Source organism: Typopeltis vanoorti, chromosome 3 (assembly GCF_054136105.1).
Source record: "Typopeltis vanoorti isolate ZY-2024b chromosome 3, IOZ_Tvanoo_1.0, whole genome shotgun sequence".
Taxonomy (NCBI): Eukaryota; Metazoa; Arthropoda; class Arachnida; order Uropygi; family Thelyphonidae; genus Typopeltis; species Typopeltis vanoorti.
The window spans coordinates 30,609,436-30,624,506 of NC_143551.1; the positions used below are offsets into that span (position 1 = coordinate 30,609,436).

General features: G+C 34.9%; 1 protein-coding gene across 5 annotated transcripts in view; it reads left to right on the plus strand.

Moving 5' to 3' along the window:
- Positions 1–15,071, plus strand: part of Miro (mitochondrial Rho GTPase) — a 439,377-nt gene that overhangs the window by 334,419 nt on the left and 89,887 nt on the right. For all 5 annotated transcript variants that reach the window (XR_016550640.1, XM_090415513.1, XM_090415514.1 and 2 more), the window contains exon 19: positions 9,093–9,289. Coding sequence is in view for 4 of the 5 variants with exons in the window: in XM_090415513.1 (XP_090271639.1) it covers positions 9,093–9,289 (197 nt within the window). In the remaining variant the exon portion in view is untranslated. The remainder of the gene's footprint in view (positions 1–9,092; positions 9,290–15,071) is intronic.

Consider the following 15,071-nt stretch of genomic DNA (forward strand, 5'->3'; position numbering starts at 1 on the left):
TCATCATCAAGAAGATAGTGAGTACGATGTCCTAGTGTAGAAATGATTCCAAACTTTTGAGGAGGATAATGTTGGGATTGACTGTGGAGATATCTGTTGGTGTAGGTAGGTTTTCTGTAAATCGAGATGTTTAATTTCTCCAAGAAACGAGTCAGTTTCGGGAGAACTGACTCGTTTCTCGGGAGAACATGAGCCAGTGCTTTGTCTAGTCATGTTCCTCTTCTCGGCCAATTCTAATGAAGAAAACCTTAGCCATACAGTTCTGTGCAACAAGTCTAATAACGTTTTCCGTTGCTAAGATAAATTAGAAAGGAAGATAATAGAATCTAAAGAAATCATTCTCAAACCCCCTACATCTCAACAACAACCTGAGTTACAACCTTTCAGACTGTCATTGTGCTACAATCCAATACTAGCATTCACGAGATGCTATACGCCCAACAATGAAGCCAACGAGAGAACAGGGTTGAATGCCCAGACTTCAACGTCTGTCGACTCCTTGGAGTTTCCCGGAACAACAATAATAATAATAATAATAATAACTTTTCGTGGTGTTTATAGTTATTTCCTCTGTGTTTTTACTGGTTATTTCTTTTTAATGTGCACCTGAAGAATGCTGATACAAGCTGAAACTAGTTGTGCTATTAAACTTTGTTTTCACTTTTCTCTGTTTCTAGTCATTCAATTAAATATATATATATATATATATATATATATATATATATATATATATATATATATATATATATATATATATATATATATATATGTCTTTATTGCTTGTGATTGATTGTCTTTAGGTAAGAGACAAATTTCACTACCCTATGTGAGACCCCCACTCTCATTTATTGCAGGCCTTGAAGTAGCTTGAAAAATTCCATGATTGGTCTCTAGAGTGGGGATTCTAGATCCACAGTACTAATGTACCACCGGTTTAAAACCTTTCAAAGATGGGAGTGATATGAAATATCAATATGGACATGTATGGAAGAATTAGGCTCCTCTTCAGATAATGTGTATTGCTTTACTGAAAGATCAATCATTACATACCAAATTAAATAATGATTGCTCACTATTATTTTAATGACTTTCACTTTATCATTTGTTAGTGAGAGCATATTTGTAGATAATAGAAGAAAAGTTAATTTCAAAAAAGTCAGTTTCTTATCTTAATTTATTGCATCTTAAGAAAATTGAAATGTCCAATCAGGAAGTACTGGAACAAATGGGGAAATCACGTGAACTTTTAGATACCATAAAAAGAAGGAAAACTGCATATCTTGGTCACCTACTTCGTAATGAAAAATATAAGATACTTCAACTGATTATAAAAGGGAAGATAAATGGAAGAAGAGGACAAGGAAGACGAAGAAAATCTTGGCTGGCAGACATCAGACAGTGGACTGCTATGAACTCTGAGAGACTGCTCAGAGTAGCCGAGAATCACTCAAAATTTGCCAAGGTGGTCGCCGACCTCCGATAGGCGATGACACTCAAAGAAGAAGAAGAAAATTGATGCAAAATTTAATTTTGCATCAATTTTGCATTAATTTTAATATATCTTGGACAATTTTATACCACTCTCTCTCTCTCTCTCTCAAGGAAAATCAACAGATCCCATATCTCAGGAAGATCCTGCATATGCTACTGATATGCACACAAACATGCATTTTCTCATTATGCATGTAGATCATTAAAATTGCTAATAATAATCAGCTTCAAGAGAAATTGATGTTAATGCATACTTCTTGACCATAAAATTAAAGCATCCTATCTCTTCATCATGTATAGGACCTTCATATCTTAATAGCTGATTGAATGTGAACTGGTGGATTCTTTAGCAGCTTTGCAAAGTATCTGGAGTAATTTAGAGCCAGTCTTGTAGAAATCTTATATCTAAGTTCTTCAGTGGTGAGAGTAATGAATATTATGCTCATACCACTTCCTGATACATCCTATATATTCTCATTTGAGTTGTGGCCTATGGATTTAGGTCGCAAAGAAAGGAGACAGAGTTCACCATCATGTTCTATATAGTAATACTAAAAACAAATCTGGTATGATGTATAGACACAATATCATATTGAAGTTAGTCATTGATTTTGGAACAGAAATGTAGGATGTACAGTAAACCCTCGATTTAATGGACAAAATTTCTGGTCCATATGTCACGTGAAAATTAACACCCTGTTAATTTTAAAATGTATTTTAACCAAGATTTGCTTATAATTAAATTAACAGGTTATTTTTTGTTACTAATTTCCTATTATTTTTAACAAATTTTGGTGAATAGGCCATCATATGTTGGGAAAAACAATTTAGCCGACATAAATGAGTCACCGCTCATAAAACATGTTCGGCAAATGATTAGGACGTGATCACACCAATCGCACTGTAATTGGTTCTTTTGTCGCGTGGCATGACTTTCTGCGACAGTTTTATTACACACATTTTCGTAATTTTAGGGAGTTAATTATAAAAAAACAGCAGAATTCAAAAGTTCAAAAAAAACTTAATAGTTTTTTCAAAGCAGGATTACCTAAATCAAACACCTCAACAACAAGCATTAACTTCACATTAACTTATCTAAAAGTGTGTGTAAAACAATTTTGTTGTTATTACAGTGCTAATATTGATAAAATTGCAGTATAATGTTACAGATATTTTTATTTAAAAAAATTCGCAATTTAAAGGACTTTCGATTTAACGGACACTCCCTTAGTCCCTATTAGTCCGTTAAATTGAGGGTTTACTGTATATTAAATGCAACATCATTTAAATACCTGGGAACATTTTGTGATCCGCAAAATTATAAATGGGTCAGGTAAATGCTATGTAAGGCACTTCTGTTATTCTACCATCTGAAGGTAGGTTATGAATACTGATCTGGATGATTTAAACTTTTTTCAAGCATTAGCAGTTCAAACATGTTGCTTTCATTGGAATGCTTGTCAGTGGAACTTTTGTTTCTGACCTTACTAGATCTGCTAATCAGATCTCTTATGATTGACTGACATCACTGGAATCTTCATTCTTTGTTCCATTACAAGGTTACAAATACAGGTACTGACTGCCAATTCCAAGATCTTGCATTTCCTGTTCAAGTTTGCTCAAGGATGGAGTCAGTATAGATTGATCTCAATTAAAGTTAAAAAACTATTAAAAGTTAACTTCTGGATTCATTCATCTGAACAATGATTAATAGCTTCTTTAACTTTAGTCTGAACCAAAGTTAAGCCATAGTCTTGTCTCCAGCTCTTTAATGTTTATATATCAGGCTTACCTTCCATAGACTCCCACAACTGCATGTGTGCTGATGACCTAGCCATCATTGGTCATAAGCCTATTTTTGGTGAATGGGAGAAATACCTTGACAGTTACCTAATACAACTGGAAAAGTATTTCAACACCTGATATCTAAGACCTAATCCAGCAAAAACTGTCTCACCTACCGTCCTACTCAATTCTGAAGCCAACCACACACAAAATCTTAATTTCGGTAATAAAGTCATAAATCATGAAGATTATCCAAAATATCTAGGAGTCAACTTAGACAGAACTTTCACCTACAAAAAACATATACAACAACTGGAAAATAAGATTGAAGCTATAAACAATATTATCTCTAAACTAAAACATGTAGAAAGGCTTATGTATTCGTCATACATGTTGATTAATTTTCACAGTATATATTAGAACACAGAATGATAAGTAAATAATTATTTATTGACTTATTTCACTGGTGTTATAATCAGCATCTTCAGAGCACAAAGCCCAGTTTGTCACAGTACATGAGGCTACAACAACATGTCATAACAATGGGACTAATTTGAACAATTGTAGTAACAACATAAAGACTAAAGTCTTAATTATGTGCCCTCTATGTTTAAAAAAAAAAACAAAAACAGAGAGTGTCTCTGACAAGCTTTTGTGCAGTACTTTTGTTTTCTTCCAGTTGATCCTGTGTGCAGGGGTATCCAAAGCATGGTCTGCTAGGCCCGACTTGCGATAGTACCAGATGTATTTTTTATGTTCACTAATGGGGATGTCCACAGTTCTTCCTGTTTGACTGTAGTAAGCTTGATCACATGAGCAGGGTACTTCGTAGACTCCTGGATGTGATAAAGGAGAGATGCTGTCCTTGGGTGAATGGATGAGAGTTGCTAATTTGACACGCAGTCTGAATACAGGTGCATAGTTGATGTTTTTTTTAAAAAAAACAATAGAGGGTGCCTAATTAGGACTTCAGTCTTTCTGTTGTTGCTACAATTGTTCAGATTAGTCCCATTTTTACACTATGTTGTTGTAGTCTTGTGTACTGTGACAAACTTTGCTTTATGCTCTGAAGATGCTGGTTATAACACCAGTGAGATATCAGCATATCTCTAAACTGACTGGAGAAGCAGTGCTCTGGACTCCCCACTGAGGTCACTACTAAGGAAATGATTGACAAAATCCATGGTATTGTTATGGAAGACCGCCGAGTGAGATTGTAGGCATCTCAACTGAATGGGTGTATAATATCCTGCATGAAAATTTGCATGAAAAAGTTGTGTGCACGATGGGTGCCACGATTGTTGACTGTTGATCAAAAATGCATGAGAAAAGACATTTTAGCCAATGTTTGACGATGTTTAATTGCAATTCGCAGGATTTTTTGCATCCATTCGTGAATGTAGATGAAACTTAGATCCACCACTACACACCTGAGCCCAAGCAGCAGTCAAAACAGTGGACAATGCCCGGTGAAAGAGCACCAAAAAAAAGCGAAGACCGTTTTGTCAGCTGAGAAGGTAATGGCCACTGTTTTTAGGAATTCCCAAGGAATTATCATTGATAGACTATTTGGAAAAGGGTAAGACAATAACAGAAATCTATTATTCATCATTGTTGGACCGTTTAAAAGAAGAACCGAAGAAAAAATGGCCAAGATTGGCATACAAAAAAAAGTGCTCTTTCATCAAGACAATGCATCTTCCCACACATCAGCCATCAGAATTGCACGAATTAGGGTTCGAATTGGTTCCACATCCACCATATTCTCCAGACTTGCCCCGTGTGACTTCTTGTTCCTAAACTTAAAAATTCGGCTCAGTGGGAAAAAAGTTTCTTCGAACGAGGATGTCACCAAGGCTGTCAATGACTATTTTGCACAATTTGACAAATCCTACTTTTTAGATGGGATGAAAAAATTGGAAACTCACTGGATCAAATGTGTAGACCTCGATGGAGACTATGTTGAGAAATAAAGGTGATTTTTTTCAAAAAAATATGTGTTTAACTTATTTTTTTACCAAACATTTCAAATGACCCTCGTATTCAAGTCCTGTAAGGCCATAAGATCTGCATTGCTTTCCCCAGTTTTGCATCATCTGCAAACAACTGCATATCACTAGTTAAACCCATCCCAATATCATTAATATACAAATTGAACAATAATGGTCCCGAAGTGACACCTGCGGCACCTCACTAGTTACTTCCCTCTTTCAGGATACTGCACACCAATATACAACTTTCTGATACCTATCCGACAGCCCATCACTAATCCAACACAGTAGTCTGTTATCCAATCCCATCTGTTTCAATTTATTTAAGAGCTTGTCATGTGGCAGTCTATGAAAAGCTTTTGCAAAATCTAAGTTCACCACTGTATATGCATTTCCCTGTCCAAGGTATTTGTCACCTTGTTATAGTACATGAGTAAGTTAGTGAAACTTGATCTCCCCTTTACAAACAGAGAATACTTCTGTTATCAACCCATTTCTGTATCTTACTTCTCACCAATCTCTCTCTCTCTAGTACCATCACTACAACTCCAGATATACAGATTGGCCTATAATTTGTAGCCACAGCCTTATCACCACATTTATGCAATACAACAATTTTACCTTCCTTGGAACTTTTGCTGTTGCAAGACTTTTATTAAACAGGCATGCCAATACTACCCCAATTCCTTGGGAAATTCCCATTAAGATGTGGTGATATGTCATGAAATCCTGTTGCCTTGTTAACATCAAGGTTATTAATTTCCTCAAATACCTGCTGCTCACTCACAAATAAGCCATCCTCTTTACATGTCCTTTACACTTTAGTTCCTCATGACTCCACCCTGATGAGGATGAAAGACTCTTATAAATTGATCACTGAATACCTCAACAATGTCTTCTGCAGTAGTTACCTTCTTCTTCTTCTTCTACCTTCTAATCCTTCTACCATTTCATGCATTAATATCATCTTGCCATAATCATTCTTCCTTCTACTTGCCATATATTCTAGGGGTTATTCTTTGTGATTTGCCAATTTCTGCTAATACTGCACTTTTGTTTTCCTTACCAACTGAGTCACTCTCTTGGCTTGTTTTTTATACTCTTCATGTAACTGATTATTACCATTATTCATCTTGTACTACCTCCAGAGTACCTTCTTCCAGATTTCATGCTTAAGCCTCTCATTCATTCACTTTACACCTACCTTATTCAGCCTTTTGGATTTTATGCATTCACACATTGATTCTGTTATGTATTTCTTTGTCAGTTCCCAAACAGCATTTATTTCCTTAATGCTCAACTCCTCATTTCTTGGTATAGCTCCAAGCTCTCCTATGTTTGTTGTAATCACCAGCCTTGTATTTCCACATATATCCTTTCCTCACAGAAGTCGGGACATAACCCAGGTGATCACTTCATGATCACTCTCATCAACTTGAGGAAAGTACAAACTCACAATTACATCCTGTGATGAAATGATGAGATCTAAAACTCTCGATCCTTACGTGCCCTCCTTTACATGCTGCCTTAGATAGCTATCTCTTAAGAACTTGAGAAATTCATTTTCCTTATTCCCAGATCCACCCTGTACCACCATAATTAAAATCACCCATAATAATTACCCTTCCTTTGTTCACTAATCCAATTTATTTATACATTTCTTCATCACCACTTTTCACATTCCCAGGCCCATAGCAACATCTAGCTATGTATGTCCTCCTGTCATCCTCTACCTCACACTACACTGCCTCATAACCATTGCCACTATTTCCCTCTTTCATATCTACCTTATGTGGACATGAATCCCCTGCTATCATCATCAGCAGCCCCCCCCCCCTTCTTGTCCTTTCTATCCTCAAGAAAAATGCTGTATCCTTCTTTTTTATTCCCGTTAGGATATCATCTTCATCCAACCATGTTTCACTTATTCCATCGATTTTGGAGCAAATAAACTCAGTCAGTGAAACCATTTCATTTCCCTTATTTTTGATACTTTTTGGCATTTGTAAACAAACACAGCAGTTCATTTTTAAGTCTATCACCATTCCTATCCAAGCTACTTGTTGGTTGTGATTTCCCCACCACACCTGCCCTTGCCCAATCACCTTTATCACTGCTTACTACATATATCTGCTCAGTCTCAACTTTCCCACCCAGATCATAATATACTCCATTTCCATGCCATTCATTTCCATACACACATTTACTGCTACTTTCAACATCCACTCTCCCTATGCCATGTCTCACTATCCACCCAGGCTCCTCCCATTTCCCCGTTCCTCTTGCATTCCTGTTTTCTCTTCATCTCTCACACTACTACTATTTCCACTGCCAAGCACTTCTGTCTCTTCAGTACCACTCTCCTGATCTTTCACTTCATCTCTACTTCTGATCTCTTGCTTGCATCTCACACACACTGTACTTCCATCTAGCAACTTTTTCTCCAGTGCCTAACAACAAAGCCACTCAAATGTAAACCATCATGTCTGTATAATTCCATTCTTCCCTCAAACACATGCCATACATCCAGAAGCTGTATTCCCTTTTTCTCACACAGCTCTGCTAGCATACCATTCGTGATGCTGGCTCTCCATCTCAACTCATTGTCCTACCTTGGCAACACACTGACAATCTCCCCACTCTTCTCAATAACCTCCTGATATTTGCCCTTACATGCTCCTTATGTTCTCTTAAATTATTTGTCCCCATAACCACCACTAAATCTCTTGCTTGTTTTCTCCTCATGTCCATTGCCTTGAATTATCTTGCTCATTCTCCCTCCTGGATAGCAGTTCTTATGGACTCTCATTAACTAATCCTCTAAATATGGACTCTCCATGCACTGCTGTCCTGGAATTACTTGTCACCTCTTTTACCCTTTTTTCTTTTATTTTATTCTTTTACACACTTTCATTAGTTTCCACTAAACATCTAATAGCACTCTGCATATTTCTCATTTCATTTTCAATAACCATTTCATCAAATCTTGCATTCTGACAATTTCACTCTCTGTCACTCCCATAGTCTTGCTACCTTGTTCTGCTGCACCTTACTTCCATTTCCTCATTCATACTTTATGACTAACTTTCACTTCTACATTCTTGCTTTCTTTCACTTTCTCAGTTTCACTAGCTTTTATTCCATTTCTTTTTCTTTCATTTACTTCATATTTTTTTTTGTATGTTTTGATTCATTAACTCATGGTCTAATAATATATCACACTTCCTACACATTCATACTTTCTCTTGTCTACCATTCAGTTTCTCCACAAACACATCTCTTACATTCTGCCATGCATACATATTACACTCACGACATCGAACCATTTTTGAAAAGTATGTTGCTAATGCCTCTTGATTGACAGTGCAACTAGGCGAGCACTGCTCGTCTAGTTGCACCACTTGGTTGACCTTGTGAAATAGCCTTGTGAAGGCTATTTCAATTAATAAATCATGCAGACACACTGTTATCAAAAATAAACAGTACAACATTAAAATTCAAGCAATGTTTCCAGTTATTACTCAAAATAACACTCTTTTCCGGATCTCTTTTCTAACACTACACACCTTATGGCCATCTAGCGGCTATGGATCATTTTATCATCATAAGATGGGACATCTGCTTCCTATATCTTTTAACAGAATTTTCTTTACATTTATACAGACGTAACCACACAGACAAAAAAAAAAAAGTCAACTTTAAAATACATTGGTGCAAAAGGAATAGGGTTTCTGATTTTTTGCCAAGTAGTGTATATTACATAATTTTAAGAAAAAATTTCACTTATGATTAAATTAACATTTATCATAATATTTCTTTTTTCAGAAATATTTTGTTGATAGTAAAGTCCCAGTTCTTATAGTAGCAGCAAAATGGGATCAACCTCCTTCTATGCAGGATTATATTTTACAACCTGCCCAGTTTTGTACAAAGCACAAACTTCCACCCCCACAACCATACACAGCTGCTGATCGCATTAGAAAAGATGTTTATGTAAAATTGGCTACAATGGCTGCTTATCCGTGAGTTTTTAAATTTTGAAAAGTTGGAATTCTCAAGATTTTACTTTATGGAAATTCCATTTCTACTGATTCATATTTATTTTTCTTAACTTAGAAATGCTTCAATCAATAAATGTTTTTTACATATACAGTCAACTCTTGTTAATAGCAAATGTATAAGTGAATACTTACTATACAGAAGGCTACTGAAAACTCCTAATCAAAGCCCCATAGTACCAGGACTAAAGGAAGAAATTCTTAGTGACAGTAGTCCTTTGAACCTTACAAGTTTGTTATTATATCAAGGATTGACTGTAGTGTTGTTACCAGTTTCAAATTACATTGTTCTTTTGTTGTACATGGTTTGGTACATGTTCATATATAGAACTAAATATTTAAGATATCTTATAACAGATCTTGAAAGACATTATAAACAGCCAAGAGAAAAACTGTTCAAGTCTAAATTTATACAATATAAATGGGCACATTTACACCATGTAGCAACTGTTCTAGTTATCTGCTCATAACCAGAACAGATATACACTGTCTGTATTGTTATTACTTATAAGTAACTAGCAGGAGCAGCCTCCTGTAATTTTAGTTGTTTCTGTGCTGTCACGTTTTCGATTTTTTTTTTTTTTTTTTTTTTTTAACATATATACATAAGCCATGGACAAAGATGTTACTAAAATAGGGACAAGTTATATTAAAAAATAATTCACACTCCATTATCAGAACTACTGACAGAGTGGAATTCTGTACTGTTAGGTTCAAATTGATTTAATGAATACTAATTAAAAGATAATGAAAGTTTGGAACTTAGAAAAATTCATTAGTCACAGTATAGCAGGCAAAAATTCCATCTGCTATAATTACTACTATTCTTAAATACAAACGGTATTATAATTTCTTAATATCTTTAGTGAATTTTTTTTAGTGTCAGTGTAGCGTTTTTTAGTTTTGTACTGTGCTTTAATATTCATGTTCATGAAGTGATACATTCTGTGTAGGCATCTGCTGATTTGGAAATGATGGATTCATGTGGAAGAAAGTAAATTATTTCTACTTATAAATGTTCATTTTTATTTAAGATTTTATACTATATTTCTCTTGTAATATAACCATTCTCTTTATCATTTAAATCTTAAGCCATTTTAAGTTTCAGTCTTAATTTTTCTTCAACATGAAATGCTTTTATGCGATTATTCCAAACAGAAGCAGTTATTCATCCTATAGTATACTTTCTGATCATCCATAGATATCAAGGAGAAACACAAAATGCATCAGCTTTGTGTTTGATGAACTATAAATTGAGCATGGAAATGTGTAAGACGAGACGTTATTTTACAACAACTGAGAAGAATGAGTTAAGAGGGACAAAAATTTGTTCTCTGAGTAAGAGGTAAATTGTAAATATGTGTTTGCTGCTGCTCCAAGTATCTTAAAATTTACATAAGAGTAGTGAATTATTCAAACTAATTCTAATAAACACTAACCAAGGATATATCTGAAGAATTGTGCAGTGGAAAATAGGATACCCCCATGGAATTTTGTTGTGCAAATTAGTGCAGATGGGGATGGATATTAGACTGGTGATATGGATAAGAGAATGGCTCATGGAGAGATATCAGAAAGTAGTGTATGGAGGAGCAGAGTCCTTTTTTACTATGCAAGTAGCTTGCGTAGTAAAAAAGGTTGAACACCACTGTCCTATATCATTTATGTACAAATTAAAAAATAACGGCCCAAGCACAGAGCCCTGAGGCACACCACTGGTCACTGTGCTTGGGCCGTTATTTTTTAATTTGTACATAAATGATATAGGATAGTGGTGTTCAATCTTTTTTACTACGCAAGCTACTTTTCTATAATAAATTGTTCGGCGATCTACTCTCTTATATAGATCACGTTCCTCCAACGTGATATCTGATTACGCACAAATAAACAACTAAAAACTTTATTTGTGTATTTAAAAATTTATTTATCACTTTTTATTATTTTAATACAACAAAAAAAAAAACAAATATATTGGAATAAAATATTTATTTCTCTATTTTGGAAAACCAAAATTAGAAAAAACAACAAATTGATTACAAACTCACAAGTTACAGGAAATGCTGGTTGATTAAAAAAAAAAAAAAAAGTTAATGTGAAATTTGGCATTGTTTGGACCTCGCAATATTTTCATGCTCAAATTGATAAGAAGTGGCCAATCGCAGACAATCATCCAAATGATCATTTGTAATTTGGTTTCTTAATTGATTTTTTTTATGATGGTCATATTTGAAAAAGCAGATTCTGACAAGTATGTCAATCCGAAACACGACAGAATTTTTCGCGCAATATCAGTTAATATTGGGAATTTTTCATGTGCATACTTCCAAATGACTTCATTGTTTATTGATTTTAAATGTTAACTATTCTGAATGTTTATTATCTCGAGTTCTACTTCAGCTTGGTTTATATCAAACAGCCCACTAATTTTATTTGAAATTTCTGTGATGTTCAAGTTTTCTTGAAATGGATTATTGATAAAAGATACGATCATTTCAGTTTTATTAAAATTTAAATCTTGAATTTATTTCTTCCTCAACTAATTCTATTTCACGAATAAATTCTTTAAAATCATAGCGAAGCATTTCTTGATTTTGTTCAAAATATTTTAATAAATATGGGAGATATCTAAATTCGCAGTCATTTATATTTTTCTTTAATAAAAGTAAGTATTGTTGGAAAGTTTTTATTGAACTTAACATTTCAATTAAATATTTATTTCTACCTACCTTGTAACTCTAAATTTAAATTGCTTAATTTCGTACAGAAATCTACTAAAAATGATAAATGTAACAACCATCTTTTATCACTCAATTGTTGATAATATCTCCTTTTTCATCAAGAAAAATTTTTATATCATTAATTAATACAAGAAATCTTTCTAAAAACAAATTGACTTCTGCTGAGCCAGCGAACATTATTGTACACAAGAAGTTCCCTATCATCATCTGCCTGTAATTTAAATAACCACTGTTGCAGGGCTTTTCCTTGAACAGAATTTACAATTTTAAATGTAACATCCAAAACATCTTTTGTGTTTAATCTTTTACTACACGGTACTTAGTGAATAATACAGTGGTATGTTAAAAAATCTGGATATTTGTCATCGTTTTTACATAATGAAATGAAGCCTGATTTATTATTCCTATCATTGCAGGAGCACCATCAGTAGTAATAGACACAAGTTTAAAAAAGCGGAAGTTTGTGTTGTTTCACAAATTCATCAAATGCCGAAAAAATGTCTTCTCCCCTAGTCCTTCCCAATAATGGTATAATTTTCAAAAGTTCTTCTTTACTTGAATAATCCTGAAATACCATTCGAATAAATACCATTAACTGATCAATATCAGTGAAGTCATTTGATTCATCAAATTGTAATGAAAACGCAACACACACTAGTGAATGTCTGACATTAACCTGGCCTGGAAACTTTTCTCCGGCAATTGGAACTCTTCCTTTTGGCAATTTGAAACCTTGTCTGCGGCCTAGAAGTAGTCTCTCTCTAGCGACGTCTCGAACCGAGAAGCTCCTTTCTGAAAGTGGGAAACTCCTCTCTCAAGCAACGTGGATCCAGGCAGTCTCTCTGACGGCGACTCTGGACCGGCGGGCTCCTCTCTGACAGCAATTCTGGAACCGGGACTCCTTCTGCTTGCTTCAGTCCCTTTTTATTAGGCCTCCTTTAAGACCTCGCATGAAGTTTGGCAATACCCAAAGAATCGGTATGAGTCTTTCATCTTAAGTTTCAAGTTCGGCACACCTTTTGTTCTCCTTCGCTTTCTTTTGATTGTAAGTTTCCGGCCATCGGAAAGTTGTTACACTTAAAGCGAATTAAAAATAATACATAATAACATAAATAAAATATTATGTTTTCAGTTTTAATTAAATTTGTAAGTAAGGAGAAATACACAAGAGATCGACCAAAAATCGCTCTGCGATCGACGGGTTGAACACCCCTGATATAGGAAATGGCTTGAAGGAAGATATTCAGTTGTTTGCTGATGATGCAAAGTTGGGTAACGCAATAAAAAATTAAGCTGATGTAGAGAGTTTGCAGGATGATTTAAATAAGCTGGCAAAATGGGCAAAAGGTGATGGATGTCATTCAATGTGGAAAAGTGTAAAGTTATGCATTTTGGGATTAAAAAGATTACCAGCTGTGTACTACATTGATGGAACGATACGCCAAGAGATTGATGAGGCTAGGGACTTGGAGGTGTTGGTTGATAGTGAGATGAAATTCAGAGGACACATTACTAAGGTGTTCAAGATTACTTTGGTATCGAGGAACACACTAACATCCAGAGATAAAGAGGTTATTATTCCCATTTATAAGACGATGATATTTCCACATTTGGATTACTGTGCTCAAGTCTGGTCACCTGGATTTCTTGAAGATGAGGAGGTTGTGGAGAGGGTTCAGAGGAGAGTGACTAAGTTGGTGAGTAATGTAAAAAATGCTCTCTACATTGATAGATTGAGAGCTTGTGGATTGCATAGGTTGGTTGATAGGCAGAGAAGAGGGGGATATGATGGAAACATTTAAATTTCTAAAAGGTTTTTATAAGATTGATGCAGGGAAAATATTTCAGCTCTGTGATAGTGATGGAAGAACAAGAGATCATCCTTGGAAATTAAGGAAAAATGTGGTTAACAAGGGTGTGAGAACCAGATTTTTGCTTTGAAGGTGGTGAATGAGTGGTGTAATGCATTGCCTGACTCAATTGTGAGTTCTTTGTCTGTAAATGAATTCAAAAAGAGGTATGATAGATATTGTTTTGATAGTTTGGTTCTCTTGCGATGAATCTACTGACTCCATGGAGATACCCATAATAATAATAATAAATACCATATTTGCCGGCATATAAGACGCACCCCCTTTTGTGTACACATTTTTTAGGAAAAAAACTTTATCACTGAATATTATAATGAATTTACAGTATTTCAAATATAAAGTAATAAGTAGGTCTACTTTCAGATTCTGATTTAGAAGAGGTTTCAAGTGTCTTCATTTAGCTCTGGAGATAAATTTCTGGGCTAAATGATGAGACACTTGAAACCTCTTCTTAATCAGAATCTGAGTCCTCATACAACAAATTGTCCTCTGTACCATCTAGTGCATTACTAATGCCACAATTCTTAAATGATTTAACCCCTGTCTCAGTTTTCACATAATCCCATGAAGCTTTGATCCACTCACAAACTTGCCAAATGCTAGGCCTCTTCCTTCTTTCTGATGGTGTAATGTCAAAATCTGAAGACTGCATCCACTTCTCCTTCATAAATCCCTTAAATGGTTTATTAATACAGACATCTAAAGGTTGAAGCTGACTAGTTATACCTCCTGGAATTAGAGCTAACACTGGTTTTCAATTCCTTGAGTTTATTTTAAACATCTTCTGTTCTGTGAGAATGAAACTGATCCCATACCAGCAGGGCAGGCCACAGAAAAGTGGGACTTTCAGTTCTGCTTTTCTGTGGTTTAAAATCCAAGTATTCAGTTCTGCCTCAAGTTCTGGCCATTTTGCAGTTCCACTTCGTAGGTTATATTTACTGTGAGTTTCTTATTTTAGATCCTCTTCCTGATTCCACCACGTTCTTATCATTTTATCAGTTGGGGACGGCTCGAAATGTCTCTGCAGCCCTGTTTCCATGTTCTTTAGCATATGCAATCACATGTAGCTTGTATGCAATATTGTAGCAATGCCGACGTTTTTCAGCCATAATTTGCCAAGAAATTTAGAGAACATTT